The sequence below is a fragment of the Staurois parvus genome, unplaced genomic scaffold (assembly GCF_062004578.1).
Source record: "Staurois parvus isolate SC_StPar_1 unplaced genomic scaffold, SC_StPar_1.0 ptg000415l, whole genome shotgun sequence".
Taxonomy (NCBI): Eukaryota; Metazoa; Chordata; class Amphibia; order Anura; family Ranidae; genus Staurois; species Staurois parvus.
This window is the reverse complement of record NW_028318211.1, coordinates 3,438,043-3,464,978: the sequence shown is the minus strand read 5'-3', so window position 1 is coordinate 3,464,978 and position 26,936 is coordinate 3,438,043. Positions and strand designations below refer to the sequence as shown.

Sequence of the window (26,936 nt, the reverse complement as noted above, 5' to 3'; positions counted from 1 at the left end):
AAACCGAAATTTTGCCTACTTCGGGTGCGCGAATCGAACATTTCCCGATCAGCCGGCAAAAGTGTCCCTGCAGTGAGCTCCGCTATTTCTGACAGTTCTCTGACAGAAGGAACACATGTTTAGCGGTTGAAACATTGTATCTATTAGTTTACATTTAGGATACAGATGTTTCAACCACTGTACATGTGAAGAAGTTGTGAGAGAACTGTCAGAAATAGAGGAACTCTGCACATACACTTTTTGCCGGCTTGGAATTATTCTTCTTTTCATCCTACTTCTTCTTCTTCTTCATCCTCAGAAGAAGAGGATGAGGATGAGGATGAAGAAGAAGAAGAAGAAGAAGAAGAAGAAGAAGTAGGATGAAAAGAAGAATAATTCCAAGCCGGCAAAAAGTGTATGTGCAGAGTTCCTCTATTTCTGACAGTTCTCTCACAGCTTCTTCACATGTACAGCGGTTGAAACATCTGTATCCTAAATGGAAACTAATAGATACAATTTGTATCTATTAGTTTCCATTTAGGATACAGATATTTCAACCGCTGTACATGTGAAGAAGCTGTGAGAGAACTGTCAGAAATAGAGGAACTCTGCACATACACTTTTTGCCGGCTTGGAATTATTCTTCTTTTCATTCTTCTTCTTCTTCCTCATCCTCATCCTCATCCTCATCCTCTTCTTCTGAGGATGAGGATGAAGAAGAAGAAGAAGAAGAAGTAGGATGAAAAGAAGAATAATTCCAAGCCGGCAAAAAGTGTATGTGCAGAGTTCCTCTATTCTGCAGATACACTTAGAGGAGCTCTGCAGATACACTTAGAGGAGCTCTGCACATACACTTTTTGCCGGCTTGGAATTAATCTTATTTTCATCCTACTTCTTCTTCTTCTTCTTCTTCTTCTTCATCCTCATCCTCAGAAGAAGAAGAGGATGAGGATGAGGATGAAGAAGAAGAAGAAGAAGTAGGATGAAAATAAGAATAATTCCAAACCGGAAAAAAGTGTATGTGCAGAGCTCCTCTAAGTGTATCTGCAGAGCTCCTCTAAGTGTATCTGCAGAATAGAGGAACTCTGCACATACACTTTTTGCCGGAAACCGCTGTATGGAGTGAATGTCCCAGAACTGTCAGAAATAGACTATTTATGACAGTTCTGGGACATTCACTGCATACAGCTGTTTTAACCGCTGTATGGAGGGAATGTCATGGAACTGTCAGAAATAGACTATTAATGACAGTTCTGGGACTGTCCTTCAATGCAGCGGTTGAAACATTGTATGTATTTGTTTCCATAAATGGATCCATTTATGGAAACAAATACATACAATGTTTCAACCGCTGTATGGAAGGACAGTCCCACAACTGTCATTAATAGTCTATTTCTGACAGTTCCATGACATTCCCTCCATACAGCGGTTAAAACAGCTGTATGGAGTGAATGTCCCAGATCTATCAGAAATAGACTATTTATGACAGTTCTGGGACATTCACTGCATACAGCTGTTTTAACCGCTGTATGGAGGGAATGTCATGGAACTGTCAGAAATAGACTATTAATGACAGTTCTGGGACTGTCCTTCCATGCAGCGGTTGAAACATTGTATGTATTTGTTTCCATAAATGGATCCATTTATGGAAACAAATACATACAATGTTTCAACCGCTGTATGGAAGGACAGTCCCACAACTGTCATTAATAGTCTATTTCTGACAGTTCCATGACATTCCCTCCATACAGCGGTTAAAACAGCTGTATGGAGTGAATGTCCCAGATCTATCAGAAATAGACTATTTATGACAGTTCTGGGACATTCACTGCATACAGCTGTTTTAACCGCTGTATGGAGGGAATGTCATGGAACTGTCAGAAATAGACTATTAATGACAGTTCTGGGACTGTCCTTCAATGCAGCGGTTGAAACATTGTATGTATTTGTTTCCATAAATGGATCCATTTATGGAAACAAATACATACAATGTTTCAACCGCTGCATGGAAGGACAGTCCCAGAACTGTCATTAATAGTCTATTTCTGACAGTTCCATGACATTCCCTCCATACAGCGGTTAAAACAGCTGTATGGAGTGAATGTCCCAGATCTATCAGAAATAGACTATTTATGACAGTTCTGGGACATTCACTGCATACAGCTGTTTTAACCGCTGTATGGAGGGAATGTCATGGAACTGTCAGAAATAGACTATTAATGACAGTTCTGGGACTGTCCTTCCATGCAGCGGTTGAAACATTGTATGTATTTGTTTCCATAAATGGATCCATTTATGGAAACAAATACATACAATGTTTCAACCGCTGTATGGAAGGACAGTCCCACAACTGTCATTAATAGTCTATTTCTGACAGTTCCATGACATTCCCTCCATACAGCGGTTAAAACAGCTGTATGGAGTGAATGTCCCAGATCTATCAGAAATAGACTATTTATGACAGTTCTGGGACATTCACTGCATACAGCTGTTTTAACCGCTGTATGGAGGGAATGTCATGGAACTGTCAGAAATAGACTATTAATGACAGTTCTGGGACTGTCCTTCCATGCAGCGGTTGAAACATTGTATGTATTTGTTTCCATAAATGGATCCATTTATGGAAACAAATACATACAATGTTTCAACCGCTGCATGGAAGGACAGTCCCAGAACTGTCATTAATAGTCTATTTCTGACAGTTCTATGACATTCCCTCCATACAGCGGTTGAAACCGCTGTATGGAGTGAATGTCCCAGAACTGTCAGAAATAGACAGAAACTGTCACAGAACTGTCCTTCTTCTCATCCTTCTCCTTCTTCTCATCCTTCTTCTCATCCTTCTTCTCATCCTTCTCCTTCTTCTCATCCTTCTCCTTCTTCTCATCCTTCTCCTTCTGCTCATCCTTCTTCTCATCCTTCTCCTTCTTCTCATCCTTCTCCTTCTCCTTCTTCTCATCCTTCTCCTTCTCCTTCTTCTCATCCTTCTCCTTCTCATCCTTCTCCTTCTCCTTCTCATCCTTCTCCTTCTTCTCATCCTTCTCCTTCTTCTCATCCTTCTCCTTCTCCTTCTTCTCATCCTTCTCCTTCTCCTTCTCATCCTTCTCCTTCTTCTCATCCTTCTCCTTCTCCTCATCCTTTTTCTTCTCATCCTTCTCCTTCTCCTTCTTCTCATCCTTCTCCTTCTTCTCATCCTTCTCCTTCTTCTCATCCTTCTCCTTCTTCTCATCCTTCTCCTTCTTCTCCTTCTTCTCATCATTCTCCTTCTTCTCATCCTTCTCCTTCTTCTCATCCTTCTCATCCTTCTTCTCATCCTTCTTCTTCTCATCCTTCTCCTTCTTCTCATCCTTCTCCTTCTCCTTCTTCTCATCCTTCTCCTTCTTCTCATCCTTCTCCTTCTTCTCATCCTTCTCCTTCTCATCCTTCTCCTTCTCCTTCTTCTCTTCCTTCTCCTTCTTCTCATCCTTCTCCTTCTTCTCATCCTTCTTCTTCTCATCCTTCTCCTCCTTCTTCTCATCCTTCTTCTCATCCTTCTTCTTCTCATCCTTCTCCTTCTTCTCATCCTTCTCCTTCTCCTTCTTCTCATCCTTCTCCTTCTTCTCATCCTTCTCCTTCTTCTCATCCTTCTCCTTCTTCTCATCCTTCTCCTTCTTCTCATCCTTCTCCTTCTCCTTCTTCTCTTCCTTCTCCTTCTTATCATCCTTCTCCTTCTTCTCATCATTCTCCTTCTTCTCATCCTTCTCCTTCTTCTCATCCTTCTTCTTCTCATCCTTTTCCTTCTTCTCATCCTTCTTCTTCTCATCCTTCTTCTTCTCATCCTTCTCCTTCTCATCCTTCTCTTTCTTCTCATCCTTCTCCTTCTCCTTCTTCTCATCCTTCTCCTTCTTCTCATCCTTCTCCTTCTCCTTCTTCTCATCCTTCTCCTTATTCTCAGCCTTCTTCTTCTCATCCTTCTCCTTCTCATCCTTCTCCTTCTCATCCTTCTCCTTCTTCTCATCCTTCTCCTTCTTCTCATCCTTCTCCTTCTCCTTCTTCTCATCCTTCTCCTTCTTCTCATCCTTCTCCTTCTTCTCATCCTTCTCCTTCTTCTCATCCTTCTCCTTCTCCTTCTTCTCATCCTTCTCCTTCTCCTTCTTCTCATCCTTCTCCTTCTCCTTCTCCTTCCTCATCTCCAAGGGCATTTAAATTAAAGGTACAGTGTTCTGCACTAATTTAAAGGCTCTCTGAAGCCTAGAAACCCTTTAAATAAGTCATCTTCGTAGCGGAGAAATTCGCATCGAATCGAATTTCACACTGGAATTCGCCGAATCAGCCGAATCGAATTTTTCATTTCTTCGCTCATCTCTACTGATAACATGTAAAGGGTTTTAATCTATTGCCTATGGACAATTGTGGGTACCATAGCTCCATATCTTTGGCATGCACAATATTAAGGATTTACATATATTAAGGCTTGACATGTATGGTATCTATTATGCAACACCATATTTTTCATTTTACAAAAAAATGTGTCTTATATTGTGTTTGCTTGTACCAAAATTTATTTTAGTGAGGGGGGGGGGGGTTCCTAAAAAAACTGCATTTGATAAACAGTTATGCATATATATGGGGCATAAAAAATTGCAAATGCTACCATTTTAATCTACAAGGCCTCTGTTTTAATTTCATAATTGATTGAGGATTTAAATTTATTTTATAGAAAAAATATACCCTACCGAGTACCCCTATACAGTCTAAAAGCTAATAACTTGACTCCCAACCTAACAGAGGCCATGGGGGTGTGATAGAGTATCTTCAACCATTCAATAAAGAACAGGGGAAGCCCCATTCTATGAAGTATTTTCCTCGAGAAGGGCCATTCAACAGTGTTGAAAACCTTTTCAATATCAAGTGAGCTTTTGAGCCAACATTTAGGACAAGTTAATTTGTTAAAAATGAAAGTGATCCCTAAATTTCTGTACTTATTTAGATACAACCCACAATGGATACCCAAGTCCTTTTTTGTGAAACTCAACCAGCTTATTTCCTCCTTCCTTTGGGGCCCTTAAAATCCTAGGTATTAATTGTCTACGTTGATGAGACCTGTCACTTGGAGGGGGCTCGCCCTCCCTGACTGCCATAAATACTTTCTAACTTCCCCATGGTGACAGCAGCTTGGTGGTTGAACCCAGACACCTCCAACTCTTCCATGCGCCTAGAGGCGGCTGTAGTCCACTCTCTGGAAACTCTTAAATTTATTCTATTTAGAGGTCCTCAGGCACCATATCCCCTTATTCCCTCTATGCTTACTACCTTTCGAGCCTGAAGAGTGGGCTTGGCCTGTGAGAACTACCCAAAATGTATGGACCAAGTCAGGGGTGGACTGACCATTTGGAAACTCGGGCACTGACCGAGGGCCCGGGGTCAGTAGGGGGCCCCATGAGATGCCCCTGGTACCTTTTTCATTGGCTTTTTTGAGTTTGGGTAAGGACACAGGGGCCCCATGATCCCCTATTGCCCGGGGCCCCATGAGTTGTCAGTCCACCCCTGGACCAAGTACAACATCAAGATTATTTCTCAGATTGCCCCTCAACAGATATTAATCCCTTTGTCTCAGTTGTCCTCTACTTATGATGTCCCAGCTAGTTATATCTTCTGTTATATGCTGCTCTCCCATGCCTTTAGCTCTCAGTTTCCTCAATCCTCATCTGTAGCTGTGCAGTCTGATTTAGAAAGTTTACTCTGTATGGAGTGTGAGCAGAAATCCACCTCTCAATTGAATTCTCATCTCATCTTGATCTCCTTACCTCCTCTGGAGGGCCTTAGGGCACTTTGACTGAGAGAATTACCGGACCTGGACAATGATGACTGGGAAGACATCTGGGATTTCCCTTTCGGAACCTTGATCTCATTACCAGATCGGCTCATACAATTTAAAGTGGTACACAGAGATTACTTTACACCTTCTAGACTTCATAAAATGAATCCCATCTGTTCTCTGGAGTGCTGGAGATGTGGTTCTTCTCCAGGAGATTTCTCTCATATATTTTGGACCTGTCCTGTGATAGCGGGGTTTTTGGAGGAGGTGCTTACCCTGATTAATCAAGTTACATCTGTTCCATTGCAACCCTCCATCCGTGTTTGCCTGTTGGGGTTAGTAGAAAATTTACTTCCAATGGTTGCAGAATGCATCCTAGTTTGTCTACTCCTTTTTTATGCCAGGAAGGCCATAGCACTAAATTGGAAAAAAAACACCCCCCCCCCCTCTCCTACTGGACATGCCTGGTAAATACTAACCTACCCCTATATAAAAATACCTACATAAATATAGGCTGCCCTAAGAATATGATAGGGTTTGGAGTAAATGGCTTGCGGAGCCTTCTACCGGCTCTGCAATGTCACCAACTGGCTCTGGTTGAACTCTTAGCAGATCTATGGGACCTCCTAACCTATGGCAGCATTCTGTAATTGTTTGTAAATCTTGTTTACATGACTGTTTATACATTCTATGCCGTACCTTTCTGTTTTCTGGTGTTTCCCTCGCTACTCCTTCATATTGTGTTTTTTTATGCACAGTTACCCCTGCGAGAGTCATTGCCTTACACTTTTCTACACTCTATCTTTTTTGTTGTATGTGACAAATTTAATAAATAGATTTCTAAAAAAAAAAAAAAAGAAAAAAAAAATACCAGGAGTGCATTACATACAGAGTGAAGAGTTCAGAAGGGTTACACACAGAGTGCAGAGTTCAGGGGTGCACTGCATACAGGGTGCAGAGTTCAGGGGTACTCTACACACAGAGTGCACAGTTCAGGAGTGTGCCACACACAGAGTGCAGAGTTCAGGAGTGCGTTACACACAGAGTGCAGAGTTCAGAAGTGTGCTACACACAGAGTGCAGAGTTCAGGGGTGCGTTACACACAGAGTGCAGAGTTCAGGAGTGTGCTACACACAGAGTGCAGAGTTCAGGGGTGCATTAAACATAGATTGCAGAGTTCAGGAGTGCACTGCATACTGAGTGTAGGGGTGCGCTACACACAGAGTGTAGAGTTCAGAGGTGCACTACATACAAAGTGCAGAGTTCAGTGGTGCGCTACACAGAGTGCAGAGTTCAGGGGTGCACTACACACAGAGTGCAGAGTTCAGGGGTGCAGTACAAAATGAGCAAACAGTGCGGCCATGCAGTGGGAAAGTGAATAGAATACTAGGATAAATTACTAGAGGGGTCACCAGTAGGAGGCAGAAGGTTTTGATTCCCTTATATAGATCTTTAGTAAGACCTTTCTTATAATGCTGTGTCCAGTTCTGGAGATCTCACTTACAGAAATATATTGATAAGATAAAATTGATAAGAACGAGTCCAGAGACAGGTAACAAAAATGGTGAAAGGTCTGAGGGATAAACATATCAGGAGAGACTACATGAATGTAATATGTATTGGCTGGAACTGGCAGGAACTTAAAGTGTTACTAAACCCACAACAGTAAAATCAGTCTGTATATGCAGTAGATCATTCTTGTTATACTCACTGTGGAACCTAATCCTCTGCATTGTGTAAAAAGGCTGTTTGATACTGTGTTCTCTGATCCTCCCCATCTTCCTCAGTCCCCAATCAATCTGCTGACAGTACACAGCCCTAGGAGGCACTCTTCACATGTTCTGTTTGGTGTGTATTGCTAGAGAGGTTTTTTTTTTCTCTTTTTGGTGGGTGCATATGATCAGCACAGGGCAAATCAGCGTCGTCCATTAAGAGGGTCATGGGTCATGCAGCCTCATAAGACAGTCAGAGGAGAATGAAAACTTAGATCAGTGTTCAGCTAGATACTGATAGCAGTCACAAGACTACTATATACTGCTGATGGTAAAATGTATTTGGCAGTTTATATTTACTAAAATGATTTCATTTCCATGTTGTGTGTACTGTGGGAGACCAGATATAGTGAATGCAGGGTCCTGGGTTTAGTAACACTTTAACTGAAAATGGCTCAAAGGGAACAACTGCCAGAAGTTGCATAAATGCTTTCTTTATTTCCCTTTGTTTACAAATATTCCTCCACTGGTATTGTGCAGTTTTCAGTGCAATGAAGATTTCCAAGGAAGCTCTTGTGTGTTCACATAGGCACAATTTTTCAATTTTAAAACAGTGTTTTATAGCCTAAGTGCAGCCGCAATATATTAAAAAAAACCTCAGAAAAATCAGAAATAGATACATAGCTTACATTTGTCTCTTGTGCTGAGATTCTCATCTGTTAATTTAAATCCTTCTCTGTCCATGCCTGCAAACCCCCCTACCCCCCTCCATCATAATCTGCCAGTGTGACGGGGGTTAAAGTATGTGTAAACCATCACCTTGTAAAACAACCCATTCCGTTTAAAATACAAATGCAATGCAAAACATTTGTGTATACATACAGTATATAAAACATTATAAATACTTACAAGCATAGTAAGTGATCACATAAACCCGGTTCTCAGTTACATAAGAGGCTTGGAGGCTTGGGGTGGAAATTGCGGGGGTTTGGGCGTGTCAGGAAGAGGCAGAGAAATAGCAATACACTGATCTTTCCAGTGAAAAGCTGTACTGGGGGGGGGGGGGGCATGGCAGCAGAATTCTGACCACTGAAGGATAGGCATGCTAAGCATCCAGTGCAGCTAGAAAACTGACCACACTGTGAAGGATGTGTTTCCGTGCTTACTTGCTTAGTGTGGTCAGTTTGAAATAGGTAAGCAGGAGGAATTACATGAATACTGGGGATTTCACACAAAGGAAGGAATACAAAGAGAACAGGATACATTTTAACACAAGTATATGGTACAACATACACATATCAGAAATATGAAATGTTTAGATAAACATTTTAATAGAATTAACAGGCTGTCATAGGTTTTCATCAAACCAGCCTGACCATGCCATAATTAGATGAAAATAGAAGACAGAAGAAATCTAATGCAGCCACCATATTTAAGAATTGGTAAGCTGCAATATAATAAATGTTTGCTTTTGGTTTTATTTTTAAATCTTTAAAAAAAATTTTGTATACCAGATCTACAGTTTAGATACATTTGCAGTGCCACTTGCTGGATAAATTGGCATTGCAGCATTATCTAGGAACTCGACTGTATTGCCTTGATTTGACCTAAATTATATCTAACGCCAAAACTTTCTTTTTTTTAGGAATATAGCAGAAAATGGGTAGAATCTATGTCAGTTTATTATTATTATTTTTTATTTCTTTTTTGCCTTCTCTACCCTTTTCAACAGATTACTCTTCACTTCCTGTCTTGTAGATACAAAAGTGAGCTGAGAACTAATCTCTCCAATAGCAGGTAAACCTCCTTTTAGACAGTTGTCACTGGAACTGATATGAACAGTCCCCAGTGGAAGCTTTCCCTGCTATTTCTGATCTGGAGGCAAGTCAAAACTTTACAATTTACCTTTCCTTTAGTCCTGGTAACATTGGAAAAAAAGAGTGAATCTCCATATCAAGGACACAGACAGCGAAAAAAAAAAAATGGGGGGGGGGAGGTGTTCTTCTAACCCTTCCACATTCTATTAAAATAAAAAAATTGCCTTTAGTTATACTTTATAGTATAGGCATAACTAAACTATCTTTATATGCAGCATTACCCAAAAATAAATATATGAAGAATAAATAATTCACATCATAACAAATGATCTATACAAATGAAAAAAGAGCATTAAATCAATATATCAAAGCATTAATAAATATATAAAAATGTAAATACTTAATGGCAAAAATTGCTGTGTAAATTAGTAAAGGTGCATCAAACTAATAACTAAACTATCATCAATAAATTAATATACTGTATCTATGTTGTCGAAGAAACTATTTAAATAAAAAAATATATCTTTTTGAAGTTTGTTTAAAGCTGAAGCTAAAGTTTGTTTAATTTTTTGCAGTGTAGGACATATTCTGCCAAATAATTCACAGCTACTGTTTTTTTTTTAATAATAACACATTGTTGAATTAACTTTACTGTTCAAAGGGCTCTAGAATATTTATTGTCTTGACTAATGCTTTGTAATATTGTTCTTTCAGATGTACCTGTTGCTCCAGTTCTGACACTGGTACCAAATTACCAGTTGCATGTAACAGGCGAGACCCTTCGAATGTTGTGCGTGGCGGGTTCTGGTGCTGATTGCAATATTAGTATACATAAGAATGGTCAACTCCTTATAAAGTCTACTGTCACTCAGAATATATACCATTATTCAATACCAAGCCTAAGCCATGGTGACAATGGAAACTACACTTGTAGGTACCATAGAAAGATACAGGGCCGAATGTTAGAGTCATTCACAAGCCAGCCTCTTAATGTATATGTGATTGGTAAGTCTCTGCGCTTCATTTTTATGTTAAAGTTCTGGTTTTAGTTAAAATGTATTGCTTTATGCAAAAGCAAGATGCCTATGCACTTCAAATGCAACAGCTTACACTACAGATACATGCAGAATATGTCCGTAATAGAAAGTATAGGCTGCTCATAACTGAATATCAAAGTCACTGAATAATTTTTCTGATCTCTGACAGTGCTATTAGGCCAGGTTCACACCTATGCAGTTTGTGTTTGATCCGTTTCTGCATTGTGTTGCACTTTGCGTTTTTGCACTGGCGTTTGTACTGCGTTTTTTATGCATTTTACTTTTTGGGGTTTTTTTTATTTTTCTTGTTGCTAGGCAAATTTAAAACGCATCAAAAATGCAGCAAAAACACACTACATGCTTTTCTGCAGTGTTTCCCTTGAAGTCTATAGAACCAAAAACACAACTTTTGCATTCAAAAAAGTCCCTGACCCTTTCCAAAAAACACACCAGGTGAAAGCACTGAGATGTGAACATGTCCCATAGGAAATCATGTTAAAAGGACTGTAGTGCGTTTCTGCAAAATGCAAAATGCTGTGGAAAATGCTTAGGTGTGAACCTAGGGTTAATCGTATGGAATTTTAATACATAGGTAGCAATAAAAAAAAATTTCAGTTAGTGTCATTCTACCAACACTGATATTTGGTGACAACGGTGCATCATGCCTGGTGCGTAATGTGTGTTGAAACTGGCACTTTTAAGCTGGCCATACATGTATCAAAATTTGGCTGGTTCAGTTCTGTGCAACCAGCCTGTCAGATACAGTAATTGCTGCTCAATCAGTGCTGCCGGCTTTAGCTATCTATAGCCAGCAGTGGTGATCATCCTATAATGAAGGCAAAGAACTCTTCCAGTTGTAAGTATACAATAGCTCAGCGGGAGTGATTCTTGCTCACTGGTTGAACAAAAACAAATGACCCATCTATGGCCATCTTAAGTCTCCATCAGAAGCCAGTGTGACAGGGTGACAATGCTGGAACTTAATTGGCAAAGCAATGTCACACTGTAACATTAAAATGCCTAAGCAAGGGCTTTTGTAGCAGTTTAGCCATTTATTATGTTAAAGTGATCCTCAAGGCTTTTTTTTAAAGAAAATATAACAAACGTGTATACTTACCTGCTGTGTGCAGTGGTTTTTCACACAGCAGCCTGGATCCTCCTCTTTTTGGGTCCCCCACCTGCGCTCCTGGCCCTTCCCTCCTGTCAGGTGCCCCCACAGCTTGCTATCGGGGAACCTGATGTTCCGTGTGTCCATTCACACACTGAGCCACGGATCGGCTCTGCCCCTCTTTCTTCTCATGGCTCCTGCTTCTGTCTCAGTCAATGAGAAGAGGGAGTCCCGGGATAGCCGGGACTCCAGTGCACATTGCTGGATTGAGAGGGGCTTAGGTGAGTATTCGGGGAGGCTGGGGAGGGATGCTGCACAAATAAGGTTTTTTACCTTCATGCATTGAATGCATGAAAATAAAAAACCTTGAGCCTTTAGAACCACTTTAATGAAAGCAACAGATTTTAAAATATTTAAAATTACTTTTGGAATTACATTAACATGGTAATACATACTGTATATGAAATTTTTGTGACTGGGTTTACATATGCTATCATTTATTTTAAATTGCTGGGAATGTAACAGAAGGAGCAAATTTAGAAAGAGACAAGAGCCAAGAGCTATCATTGGAAGGTCTCACCACTGATTATCCCAAGAAATATAAGAAGCTAAATGGCGATTCAACCTATACATTTCTGTCTATAGGGAAATATCACTTTTGGGAGAACTATTATTTTAGAAATAGACTACTGAATTACTACTGAGAAGGAGATATCAGTGTTGAAGATCTCTGTTTCTAGATTTCAAGAACAGGTTATGTATGTGGCTTGGGGTACTCACTGCTCAGTTTCATGCTCTACTGCATAATGATCCTCACTTGTTTCTCATTTTTTTTTGTCTTTTTAGACCCACTGCCAGCTCCAAACCTCACTCTGGGGTACTTAGAGAAAGTCAATGATGGTTTCCAGGTGACACTCAACTGTTCAGCACCAGACTTTGACCTAATGAGGACTTTCTATTTTACTATGACATCTGATATACACTCTGTGAAAAATGTGACCGATTATTCAGCCTCTCTAAAGTGGGAACTGGGGTACATCAGCCATGTTACCTTCTACTGTGAATATGAGGAGGAGGTCCAAAACAGAAAGATTAGGTCTACAAGAAGTCAGACTCTTACTATACCCCTTGCAGGTAACTGTCAAATCCATGTCTGCATTACAGAAACGGTTCTCCTTTTCTAGTCTCCCCATTTATTATGGCAAATGAGTAAAAAAGCCAATTATGATTAGGTCCCCTGATCTCATGGACACAAGAGCAGCTAGCTGCCACTCGAAAGTGATAATTACAAACCCTCACTCTGTGGTGATAGTTACTGGGGCAGGTCAACTGGGTGCTTTATGAAGACACACAATAGTCTCCACAAAGTGTTTTAATGGATACATGCATCATTCAAGGGACAGACTGCTGACCAAAGGAAATCTGGAAAGCATCAATGTGGCCTTTGCCAACATTTATTTGTAATAAACTTGCTAGTTATTTTTGAAGCTTTGCTCTCACCAAGAGAGTTTTGCTCAGGACACCTTGGGAGTATTCCCATGCAATAGCCCATAAAAAGCAAATATCCCCATTTTGGGGGTCATTGCTTCAACACACGTTTAAGTGCCCCACCACCAGCCTACTTGTTTATTATTCCATCGACCAGTGGCTAGGAAGGGTCTCTGCAATATAGTTTAGACTGCATTATTATGTGTACTATCTTGTGTTAGAAAGGTATTTACCTGGTGTTATTGTCTTGTAAGTGTTGTTACCTTTTCCCTGGGGTTGAACAGCATTTACCTTGCGCTTATAATGTGTTCAGTAACCCTGTCATTGTCAAAACTGCAAAATGAGTGCTTCCCTTAGAGCTTATTCCTGCTTAACCACTTCAACCCCCCACTTTTACCCCCTTCCTGGCCAGGCCAAGTTTCAGCTTTCAGTGTTGTTGCACTTTGAATGACAATTCCACGGTCATGCAACACTGTACCCATAAAAAAATGTATTGTTTTTTTCACACAAATAGAGTTTTCTTTTGGTGGTATTTAATCACCACTGAGTTTTTGATGTTTTGCTAAATAAACAACAAAAAACTGAAACTTTTTTAAAAAACGCACTTTCTTCTTTTTTGTTATAAAATTTTGCAAATGAATAAAATTTCTTCATAAATGTAGGTCAACATGTATTCTGCTACATTTCTTTGGTGAAAATACCCCAAATTAATGTATATTATTTAGTCTGTAGGAAAATTATAGAGTCCACAAACCATGCTATATATATCTGACAATCGATCAATGTACTGACAGCCAATCTCATTTCTTGAGGTCCTAAAACGCCAGCATAGTAAAAAAAAAAAACAAATTACCCATTTTTGGAAAATAGACAGTCCAATGTATTTAATAAGAGGCATGATGAGTTTTTTGGAGGTTGCAATTCTTTGTTACAATTTTTTGGAAAATGTAGAAATTTAAAAAAAAAAAATCACATTTTATTTTTACATATTGTCACCAGTCCAGTACAGTGTGATTATATAACTGGTGTGGCGGTGATCAGGGACACTGACTGGTGACAGTATGTAAAAAATAAAAAAAAAATAATAATTTAATTTTTATTTTTTTCAAATGTTTCTATTATTTTTTATTACATTATTTTTTCTTTTTTACTATTTTTTTTTCAACACACTGTGACCAAAGAAATACAATGTTACCATAGTAACATCGAACCAATCTGGGCAAGTGTTCGTGATTTTTTTTTTTTGTTTACATATTATGATTGCTAATACCAATGTATTTAATTGATATTTGCAATCATTGTTACTGAATGAAACTGATTAATTCAGTCTTTTGTTGTAATTAGCTGTGATTGGGCAAAGCTCATCACGTGATACAGATGGGCTGTGATTGGCCCTGTCTGTACCATGTGACTGCTTTGATCAATCACAGCTAACAACACAATTGTATACAATGAATGGCATGACAGGAAGCCATCCATTGTATACAATCAACATGTGGTCTGCTATGATTGGTCACAGTGGTCACATGACACTGGCAACGGGCCGGTGTAGTGATATGTCATCAGCTGTGTCCCATGGACATAGCCAGTGACAGATCACACCACTGCGCGGCCCCCCGCCGTGTGAACGGCTGCTTTTGATAGGACGTCATATGACGCCCAGTCACAACGGCAAGTGTCCCGCCTGGCCGTCAATCTGCTATAGACCAAGCAGGAAGGTGTTAAATAAAGCCCAATTTATCACTATTGGTATGAGTTGTTGGGACCATTTAAAGTGGAAGCTCAGTCAAACACTATCTATACTTAAATCTACTCCTACCCTTATTCTAAGCCTATTCGATCTACCCTGTAAAAGGAAAGATGTGTATAGTAATAAAAGTGAGCGCTCTAAGATATGCAGCTGAACACTCAAGGAAACCAAATAAAACCTCGTCATAAACATGTAATAAAAAAGTGGAGTTTTGCATGAATTGGGCATAAAATGTGCTCTGAACGTCATCTAAGTCACAACAATAGAAGAACACAGTCTGCTGAACATAATACTAAATAGTAAATAGCACATAATAGTAAATTTAATTTGGGTGCAGCGTTGCATGACTACGCAATTGTCAGTTAAAGTATCGCAGCGCCATAACACAAAAAATGGCCTGGTCAGGGAGGGGGGTAAATCCTCTGGAGGGCAAGTGCGATCAAATACTACTGAAAGATAGCTCAATTCGTGGGAAAAAAAGGACGTAAATTTAATTTGGGTGCAGCGTTGCATGACTACGCAAATGTCAGTTAAAGTATCGCAGTGCCGTAACACAAAAAATGGCCTGGTCAGGGAGGGGGGGGGGGGGTAAATCCTCTGGAGGGCAAGTGGTTAAGGGCAGGTCACCACTGGGAAGGACAGAAGAATCTAACAATCCAGCAGCTCCTTGGGGAGTCAGTGCTACATTATTTTAATGGTAGGTCTGTGATGTATCCTAGAATTTTTGTCTTTATTCGCCTACTGGCTACAAATGGCCATCTACACTGGGAGCCACATTCTTTATAGTGAGTGGCTTTTGTGACCATACTATCTAGTCAATAAATATGCACTTTGAACACCACTTGGTAGAATGCCAGGAGGCCAAGCTATTTTGGTCATAAATCTTATCCATAACCAGCTGATTATTGGCAACCTATTGCCTCTGAGGAGGTTGACACTGGCCCACAAAACACAACAGAATTCACAGCTTGGGGTGGTCACCAAGTCCAGGTTACTTCATGTTATGAAAAAGATATGGTTCCAGCATGTGCATTCATTGATACTAATATAAGTATATGCACCGGAGCATTCCTTAGAGGTTTATATAACACTTTTGCGACTATTGGAAGAACTATGTGCAGCATTATTACGTTGGAGTTCTAGCCATTCAACAAACTCTGTAAATATTCAAAATTGTACATATCCTGTGAGAATGAAATAGCTATTACCTTCAAGTCATATAAAGACTGTACTGAATACAACTGTAAACAACTGGGTGGTTTATTAATGTATAAAAAACCTCTACACATTGCTTTGAAGAAACTGCACAGGTCTGAGAGTAGATTGAAGCTGTAACTCTGTATTCTGTTTTTCAGGGCCCTCTCTGTTGTCACCTCCAGCAGTAGCAGGGATAATTGGAGTTGTATCACTTCTTCTCTGCTTAGCTTTGATACTCCTATTCTATATGAAGTATAAGAGAAGTAAGTATGTTATCCAATTCAAATATATTTGTCTCTGTTGTATGAAGCTATGCACATTTTACAACAATACATACAATGGGTTTGGGTATGTACAAATTATGATAAAAGCAATGCAAATATTAACCAGGTGCAGGGGCGGACTGACCATTCGTGCACTTGGGCACTGCCCGAGGGCCTGGGGTCAGTAGGGGGCCCCATGAAATGCCCCTGGTACCTTTTTTATAGGCTTTTTTGAGTGTGGGCAAGGACATAGGGGCCCCATGATCCCCTACTGCCTGGGGGCCCCATGAGTTGTCAGTCCGCCCCTGACCAGGTGATTGTATTTTTAAACATGTGCTTCAGTAAACATGTTTTAAATAAAGGGAAAGATTCAAAATGCTTCACAGACATGGGGGTACTAAGGGTCTTCTTAGTATCATGGAATATCAGAAGTTCTAGTAGGTTTAAAGTGTTACTAAACCCCGGACCCTGCATTCACTATATCTGGTCTCCCACAGTACACAGAACATGGAAATTCAATTGTTTTAGTAAATATAAACTGCTAAATACCTTTTCTCATCAGCAGTTAGAGCAGTCTTATGACTTCTATCTTTATCCAGCAGAGCACTGGTTAAAGCTTGTAGGAGGAGTTTTCATTTTCCCCTGATTGTCCTATGAGGCTGCAGGACCCTTTGTCTGGACAACCTATAGCGCTGATTGACCCTGTGCTGATCACATGCACTCTCCCAAGAAGAAAAAAAATATCTAGCAATACACACCAAACTGAGCATGAGCAGCTTCCCCAAAGGCTCTGTTCTATCAGGAGATGTATTGGGGACAGTAGAAGAAGGGGAGGATCAGGGAAGACAGGATCAAACAGCCTTTTTACACAAAGTGGATGATTAAGCCCTTAGGTTCCACAGTGAGTATAACAAGCATGCTTTACTGCATATAGGCTGATTTTACTGTTGTGTATTTAGTAACACTTTAATAGCCATGTCCAAATCAAGATAGTCATGTTTCCACTTTAAATCACAGCAATCATCTTATGTTTTTCATTGTAGAATACAAGGAGAAAAGACTTCGCTTTAGGTAGGTGAGATGGTGTTAAAATAAGTAACAGAATCTGTCTATCTTGAAGAATCTCTGCTGTATAACATACTGTATATGGCACGCTGGAGAGAGTCAAAGAAGACTACAGCTATAAAATTGAATGCTAACATGCTAAAACTAATTTACGCTGTGTAATATGATTTTCTTCTTTGCTTTGGGCTACAATATTGCTTGTGTTCAGGGGTTGCACATTGATTCTTAGAAAATGTGCAGATTTCCAGTTAATGTAGTGCTGCAGGGCCACTCCTGGTGCATAGAGTACGTTGGATACTTTTTGTCCACCATTCAGTAGGATGCTACTAAAAAAGACCATGTATCCTGTTACAAAAGGTGCTGGCAATTAGCTCTTTGGTGTCCGTTTATGAACCAGCGGTAATAGATCGCTGCTCAGTTCTCCGGCATTCTCGGAGAACACAGTTCTCCTGTGAATACCTTTTATGAAGCAGTTCTCCGAACGAAGGGAGAACGGTCTCCAAACGCTGTAGAACGGTCTCCAAATGCTGGAAAATGGCTCATTTTACTATAATCTCGTGAGATTACAGTAAAAGATCAGTTTACTAAGCGGAGGTAAATTATCTCTGCTTAGTTTGCGGTCCCTCCGATTCTCCAGCTCTGGGCTGGAGAATCTGGAGGGAGAACACAGATCTCTAGTGAAGAGCTGAACATGTTCTCCGCTGATCTCCTGAGTGTCATAAACTGTGAATGACCAGAGAATAGCTGCGATCCCCTGAATTGCAGCTATTCTCTGTGTCATAAACGGACACCTTTGTTTTTTAATATTCCTTACTAAATGCTCTATTTTTCTAAAGTTCAGTGAGCATGTAATACAGGCTATTTGAGCAAGCCACTGAAATGCTGGTCCATGGATGGCATGTCAGGGATCAAAATGTCCCCCATAGGACAACTGTAAGTAGTAAAGATAAATATCAGAGAAGTCAAGCTGCAATGTTCTTGTTTATTGTCCTGCAAACAGACCGATTTAATGTCACTGCTGTCATACAATGAAAGCTGTCATTGTGAGCAGACTGTTTGTTATGCTACTACTGGTGACACTGTCCTGCCATTCTTGCTATATTCTTTATTATTCAAATAGTCTGTGAAGAATCCACCATGCCACATTGTACACGGTTGCTGGGCAGTCATGGCACAGCCCTATTCAGTTGAATAGGTTGATATTGGCAGTGGTATGGACTGCCGGCCATGACAGGAGGGAACATTTCACCGCAATTGTGAAGCAAAGCATTGTGGCCACAGATTGCAAACAGCCCCATCCTGTGCCTTTGCAGGTTAAGGAAAGGTAGGTGTTGGACTTAACCATGTGTTTTTGCCACCCCCCCATCCCCATAACTGCAAGTGTAAATGAGCCCTTATTTAGCCAGTTCCGCGCCATCCTATAGCAGAAATACTTCTACAGGGCAGTACGGGTGCGCAAAATCATGTATATATACATGATTTCTCAGTTCCGGGTAGTGGAGCACATGTGGCACCACCATTCACGTCCTCAGTTGTCAATCATCGGGTCCCAGATGGTGATTATCCGCTGGCAACCGGTGATTGCCGACTATCTCCAATGGGGGAGAGACCTGTATATAAACAATACAGATCTCTCCCCTGTCAGCTCCTGCACACTGCTTTGTATGGTTCTGCATGGCAGAGCCATACAAAGCAGTGTGCTTAAAGTGAAACAGACACCCAGCCCTAATAGTTAAAGAGCACACAGCACACAATTAACCCTTTGATTGCCCCCAGATTTTAACCCCTTCATGGCCAGTGCCATTAGTACAGTATCAGTGCTGTTTATTAGCGCTAATCACTGTATTGGTGTCACTGGGGATGTCAGTGACACCAAGTCCGTTCCCCCAGTGTCAGAATACCTGCCGCAATTCCACAGCCCCACTATAAGTCGCTGATCACCACCATTACTAGTAAAAAAACAAATTCCAGTATCTATACCACCATTTGTAAACGCTATAACTTTCACGTAACCAATTAATTTACACGTATTTGGATTTTTTTTAGCAAAGACATGTCGCAGAATACATTTTGGCCTAAATTTATGACGAAATTTGATTTTAATTTTTTCTGCTGGACATAATAGCAAAAAGTCAAAAACATTGTTTATTTTCTCAAAATTGTCTGTCTTTTTTTATTTATTTTCAAAAAAATAAAAACTGCACAGGCAGTCAAATACCACTGAAGAAAGCACTATTTGTGGGGAAAAAAAGGATGTAAATTTCATTTTGGAACAGCGTTGCATGACCGTGCAATTGTCAGGTAAAGTAACGCAGCGCCGTATTGCAAAAAATGGCCTTGTCAGGAAAGGGGGGTAAATCCTCTGGAGGGTTAAGTGGTTAGGGAATAGTAAAATGTCAGCATAACTAATCTTCATATTTTATGCACAGACTTTGTTGGTTTGAAATTTTAATACTGCTGCTCTTTTGTAGGAATGTGTTTTTGAATTATTTTAGACCTGTCTCTATTGTTCTTCTTGTAGCATGCTTAACTCATATACTTTCCTTGTTGTGCAGTTTGTACTGGAAGGCGCCAAAGAAGGCTTCCGAACAACAGTAAGAAATGCTGAACACAGTTGTTTAAGCCATTGTTAAAAGTATTGCCTGACCACTAACTTGTATATTAAAAATAATGATGACATTAATTTTATATATATATATATATATATATATATATATATATATATATATATATATATATAATTCCTTGTTAGCAATTGCCTATTCCATGCTGTGCATGGTATGTGGTGCATCTAACGAACGTAGGTACCAGATACACGACATGGGGAATGTCGAATCCTTATTCCCTTAGTAGTACCGTATATTATGTGGACAACATGGAGGGCAGCAGATGTCAGTAGGTACTGGATATGAAACTGTGGGAAATACTTATTCTTGGTCCCTATAGAAGTATATACTGTATTATGTGTAGGATTTGGGGATTGTATATTATGTGCGCAGCATGTGGGATGGCTAATAAAAGTAGGCACTGGATTCTAAGATTTAGGTGTTCCAGTTCAAATGTGGCTTTATACATTGACAGACCTTTTTAGACCCAGGTTGTCCATATATTATTGGTCACCTGCTGACTTGGCACCATCCACAGGCAGTTAAATACTTCAACAAGACACAGAGCATGAATCCAACACAATTTTATTTCAGTCGTGCAATACCAAGCATGTTTTTCCAATCTTTTAAAGTGTGAGAAGACAATGACTCTTCTCAACCATTCTCTGTGAACAGCTAGCACTGACTAAGGAAACATGGAAGAAATAGGAAGGGTCTACCTAGGGATGAACTAACTAGCACTAAAAAGAAGGCAGGGAGATACCATATCACATTAGTAAACAAGTTGTAGTGGTCCTAAATCATCACTAGATGACAACATACAGCAGAACAATAGCAACCTTAGAGAGTTCAATAAAACAACAGAAAAAAATACATATAGGTAGGACAGAAAACTCTTCACCTGAAATTTTTAGATTTTGGATAACCCAATATAAGCCAATAATGAATGGCCTTGGACCTAAAACAATAGAGAGAGAACATGCGAAACACATATACACAAGTTCAAAAAAACATTAAAAAACACATATGTCTGGGGCAGAACAATAAGGACTGTTGATTCCTAGTCCTTGTAAGAAGTACTGTATAATATGTATGCTGTCTTACTAATGGGTAGCTGACAGCCAGCTAACAAAACTGACAGAAGCAGCATTGTGTTTTATTCCAAACTGAATTTACTGAATAGTTCTGTAAAACTGCAATACAATCACATAAACTGAAATTACAATATGCTTGTATACATGTCTTTCACAAATGCATACAATGAACACATTTCTTGCAAAGAGTTACCTACAAATCACATTGAATACATTGAAATATGATCTACAGTAGCTATGCATGTGACTTTAAAGGATACGTTCACCTTTGGAACATGTTAAATGTTCCACCCGTTTTTAGGGTGAAACCTGTGACATGTTCCCATAGCTGCAGAAGTCTCCCATACTATCTGTCAGATTGGAAAACAGCAGAATGAGAATGAGTGCCTTTTTGGCTGTCAGCTTGTAGTTTTTAATGAACTACTACAGCACTGTGCAGCACTGTGGTAGTTCATTGAAGCTTACTGTCAGAATATCTGCTTTCTCATACATTCCATATGCCAAGCATATATTCTACAGGTCTGCAGGAGATCTGCATGGCATCAGCGATCTACTTATTGCTGGTGCAATGCCTTACAGGCTCCTTTGGACAAAAATAATAAATGCTAATTTTTTTATTTGCAAAAAAATGTGCATTTATTATTTTTGTCCAAAAGGTGAATTTATCCTTTATGAAACACAATGAAAGAACTTACAGGCATATGTGTATCAACAGGAGAATGGAGGAGACCTTCACTGGTGTTCTTCTAGAAGCTGAATGGCTGCAGTGGTTTATGGGAAATCATTATTCTTAACAAATATGAAACACTTCCTGCTCTTTTTTAATAAGGATCCAAAAATAACAGGTGCAGTTTCAGTGAATGTTCAATAGATGGTGAGCCAGTGAGCCATTAACAAGAGACTGGGTAATTCTATGCCAGACAGTATACAGAACACCTCCAGAAGGTACAAAGAGGCAACAATTCCTTGTCAGCTTTAGAGAATCAAAGCTGGCAATAGACTGAAATGGAATGGTAAGTTTTAATTAAATTAGCTGACATGGAAGGAGCACCAAAAAAAACAGCCAATGCGTTTTGGGCGTCAAAGGTATTTTCCCTTCATTGGGGCTTCCGGTAAGAATGAGAACTATGAATTGACTCAAAGTTAAGCTTTCCTGTGTGAACCTGCTGACCAGTAATTCTTCTGATCCAGCAATCAGCTCCCCTGCACAGATTCACACAGGAAAGCTTTACTTTGAGGCCATCCAAGGTTCTCATTCCTACCTGAAGCCCTGATGAAGGGGAAGTTCCCTTGACCCCCGAAACGTGTTTACTGTTCTTTAGCACAATACCAGTAAATTAATTTGGACTGTTTTATCTTTTGATCTTACACTGCTTCCATGTATACATGTTCTTTCCTGGTAACCTGCTGTCTGCTGTGAGCAGCCTAACCTGAGCCAGTGGGCTCTTCAAATGTTTTTTTCCTCTCACTACTTTGTATAAACTTACATCAAAGTGCCAGCTTGGAAGTTTTTTTTCATTGGGCTTGCATAGCAATGATAGATGTTATACAGCAGGGGTCTCCAAACTGCAGCCCGAGGGCCAAATGTGGCCCTTTGCTTGCCTTTATCTGGCCCTTGGGACACTATTCCTCCTGCTGACACCAACAATTCCTCCCACTGACACCAAAGACAGGGAATTAATTCTCCAGCTGACACCAATGATGGGGCACTATTTCTCCCACTGACACTAACAATAGAGTACTAATCCTCCCACTGACACCAAAGACAAGAAACTAATTTTCCCGCTGACACCACAGGCAAGGAATTAATTCACACGCTGTCACCTGTGATGGGGCACTATTCCTCCCGCTGACACTAACAATGGAGTACTATTCCTCCCACTGACACCAAAGACAAGAAACTAATTCTCCCGCTGACACCAATGATGGTGCACTATTCCTCCTGTTGACACTAACAAAGGAGTACTATTCCTCCCACTGACACCAAAGACAAGAAACAAATTCTCCCGCTGATATCAATGATGGGGCTCTATTCCTCCCGCTGACACCAACAATGGGGCTCTATTCCTCCTGCTAACACCAGAGACAGGGAATTCATTCTCCCGCTGACACCAATGATGGGGCACTATTCCTACCGCTGACACTAACAATGGAGTACTATTCCTCCCGCTGACACCAAAGACAAGGAATTAATTCTCCCGCTGACATCAATGATGGTGCACTATTCCTCCTGTTGACACTAACAATGGAGTACTATTCCTCCCACTGACACCAAAGACAAGGAACTAATTCTCCCGCTGACACCAATGAAGGGCACTATTCCTCCCACTGACACCAGAGACAGGAAATCAATTCTCCCGCTGACATCAATGATGGGGCTCTATTCCTCCCGCTGACACTAACGATTGGGCTCTATTCCTCCTGCTAACACCAGAGACAGGGAATTAATTCTCCAGCTGACACCAAATATGGGGCACTATTCTTCCTGCTAACACTAATGATAAAATGGTTTTACTCTCACAGACCACCCAGCCTATAGCATTGTTTACTCTCACCATTGCCAGGGCATTTTCTACTCCCACTGGCCCCACTCCAGCCCACCCTAAAGTTTGAACGGCAGTAAAATGGCCCTTTGTTGGAAAAGTTTGGTGACCCCTGTTATACAGTATACTGTAAACATTTGGCAAAAGCATTTCAAGGCACTTCCTAAGTCCGACATTTGTCTCTCCCAAGATGTTTTACTTAGCAGACTAATTTCTGTTTTTGCCTTTTTAGCATTCAAAATCATGCAAAAAGCAAGGAAGAGGTCAACCAAGATCAGGAAAATTTAAGAAAAGGTGATTATAAGATATAACTGTGACAACTACACACTCAAAGTGAACCCTATGCAGAGATTTTCCAGTAGGGGAACAATAATCAAAGCACTAGTAAATTTAAAGTGATCATTACTTGGGCAAGTTAACCCATTACTTGCACACACGGTAGCCTCCACCACTTGTGTTAATGGAAGTATGCACCGCTCATAGCATCTGCTATTGAAATTCTGACCTTTTAAAAGAATTACTGTACTACCATGTGCAAACAGTAATGTAACTGAGTTTACAATAGCTTTCTTAAAAGGGGTAAAAAGGTGATTTATGTCTGATAAGAGCATTCAGATATCCAGTATTAAATATAGTTTTAATGAAAGAAAAGAAAAATGGTACAATAATTACAGAAAAATATTACAAAACAGTAAAATGAACAGAATTAAAAGTGTAAAATGCTTAGCAAATTTCCCCACCTCTCCTGTGTTGTACTACTACACAAATTGGTATATATATAGGAATTAGCATGTCTTTAATCCCAAAGGGACTTTATTAATAACTGGAATCACCATAATGAATATTAAACCTTGTAGAGGCTGGCAAGCAGGGATAATGGATGGCCACACTATATGAGCACTCTCATTTTTAAGGATTGTGTGTAGGTCATTTAATGTAACTCTTTTAATGACTATCATTTTTTACGGTGTAGTAATACATTTCTCAATTTTATTTAAGTATGTGTTATTTATTTGACACGTTAAAAAGTTCCATGGGCTATGCCAAAAGGGAAATGTGCTCCTTGAAATTATAAGGTATATGGTGCCCATGATTATCCCTCAATCTACCTCACCTTATATGTTGTGTTGACTTGTACAGTATACCAAACTTACAAGCAATTAAAGCCAAAGTCTGCAAACAAAAATATTCTTTTGTTTTTGGTACAGCAAAAACTGTACTGGAGACACGCTGGGCACCATGGTATGACAGGACAGCAGTGACAGGAAATAAAGGGAAACCCTAATCTTGAATGAATCTAAAACAAAAAGGATTTCCACTGAAGTAGAACATTAACCTCCCTAGCGGTCTGATTATGTTCATATTTTTGTGCTCAAAGTGGTAAATTGTTTTGCATGGAAATATGTATTTTTTTATTGTAGGCCTGTAATTTTTAGGAATAACTCACTGAAACCTGTCCGAACAAGAGTCTAGTAAACATCCCGGGTATGTTAAAATTTGAAACATGAAATCATAAATTATAATTTAATAAATAATCATAAAAATAATAATATAATAATAATACATTTAATTCAATAATATAATCAAACCAAAAACACTGAAATTTGAAATATAGCGCCAAGTTTGCACATCACTGATCTTATTTGCAAAATCGTTTTCAGTGTCTGATGACGAATTTCCCCACGAATCATTATCACTCAATTCTGCAAGTGGTTACTAATTTACTATCACTGTTCTCTAGCCGGTCTAAAACCGATTTTGACCTAAAGGGACGCTTTTTGGATGCCATGGACGTTTCTCAGTTTCCAGGCAATAAGAACAGTAAAAATGCAGGCAGGACACAGGACAAAGCACTAGGGACAAAATGTATGTGAGATGGTTTGATACAGGAACATTATACTATGTGATTTTAGTGAATTTAGTGAATGTCACTTTTTGTCATTTTCAAATTTCCCACCGTTCCGTCCCCGTACGTCCCACGCTCGCAGGGGACGGAACCCAGAAGACAGATGCAGGCATCGACCGGAGGAGATAGCCGGGGACATTGCAGGAGGGACATCGCGGGAGCGCAGGACAAGGTAAGTGCAGAAGGGATCCCGGAGCAGCGCGGTAAGTCCGTGTGTAGCTCGGGGTTACCGTTTGTGGTACTGAAACTTTACCCCGAGCTACACTCAGGAATACCGCCATGGAGGCTACAGATAGCCATACATTATACAATTTTTTTTATTCAATTTCCTTTAGATTCCCATTCAACTATGAAGTGCAAGGACTTGTCTGATTGCATGCAAACTGAAAGTGTTTAGGTTTGACTTCATATTATATGGTTTTGGAACATTGTATAATGTATGGCCTGCCTAAGCTTCTGGGGATGCTAGGAATAATATAAGCATTAGGGTCACCAATGGGCTACAGTATAGGCCTGGTAAAGATTTTGACCTCTGCATTGAAGTATTGCATTGGGCATAACTGGGTACAGCTTGTTCTTAATAAAAAATGGTTTCTTATTGAAAGCTGTTATAAGATGAATACAGTAGGATATATTGGTAACATTTGAAAGGTGTACAGTAAGCCTTTAGTGCAACCTTCATTAATAAAACTGGAAATTAAAGAAGTTTTTCTTTTATTTGACAGCTGTATGCCATGGACTGGATGGGTTTTTATAACTGTATTTTTATTCAGATACAATTTTTTAGTATGGTAATGTTTGGAAAAATGTTAGTAAAGAATGTTTGTTACATTCTATACTCACATGATATTCTATGTAGAAATAATATTTTACTTTTATTCTACCTGCAGTGTTTAGAAAATCAAAGCATCTGTCAATTGCTACAGCAGAGGTAAATTGTTTTGGTCACTAACAGGCTCCTTTCTTATTTTATGATAATGCAGTTTTAGGAATTGTACAAACTATGTGCCCCTCAGGTCTGATAAGACCATAAAAGAGCAAACAGGCTGGACATGCATCAACAGACCTCAGGAGATAGCTACAATGATTGTTATACATTCTGGGACTAATACATCTATATAATATAATTTTTACCATTTTGAATTTTTACCATTTCGTAGGAAAGGCACAAATCTGCTTTTGAACATCTTTCCTGTGTCTTTCAAGCAAATATCTGAATTTGAAGTTAATACAATGAGATTTCTTCAAATTCAGATGGTTGCTTGTATTCTGCAGTAGAAAATGTAACCATCGCTCAAGGAAGCATGACCCTTGCTTCACATGGTGATGCTCTGATGCAGGAAACAACTTTTGGAGCTGGATCTGTCCATATTTTATACTGTGGTTCCGTCCACATCTATTGTTATTCCTACTGCCTTTCATAATACTTTCACACTAGCATTGCAATCTTGCTTACAGGAGGTGACAGCAGAGTGATGACTTTGTACATGTTCTGCTGCTCTTTTATTGTCTAATTATCAGGCTAGGGGCTGGTCAGTTACCAAGCTGTATTGCTTAAACCAGTGTTTCTCAAC

General features: G+C 39.7%; 1 protein-coding gene and 1 long non-coding RNA gene across 2 annotated transcripts in view; both read left to right on the top strand.

The window, feature by feature from the left end:
* The window catches only part of LOC149454875 (immunoglobulin superfamily member 1-like), a 59,555-nt gene extending 42,414 nt beyond the window's left edge, over positions 1 to 17,141 (top strand). The window contains exons 11-14 of the mRNA XM_089686995.1: positions 10,020 to 10,310; positions 12,297 to 12,584; positions 16,044 to 16,152; positions 17,108 to 17,141. Of these exons, the coding sequence (XP_089543121.1) occupies positions 10,020 to 10,310; positions 12,297 to 12,584; positions 16,044 to 16,152; positions 17,108 to 17,141 (722 nt within the window). The remainder of the gene's footprint in view (positions 1 to 10,019; positions 10,311 to 12,296; positions 12,585 to 16,043; positions 16,153 to 17,107) is intronic.
* A 54-nt stretch (positions 17,142 to 17,195) lies between these two features.
* On the top strand, positions 17,196 to 23,719 carry LOC149454874 (uncharacterized). The gene is made up of 3 exons (XR_016314165.1): positions 17,196 to 17,219; positions 19,769 to 19,807; positions 23,689 to 23,719. It is a non-coding gene; the product is annotated as an uncharacterized LOC149454874 (long non-coding RNA).
* Positions 23,720 to 26,936: the final 3,217 nt, after the last annotated feature.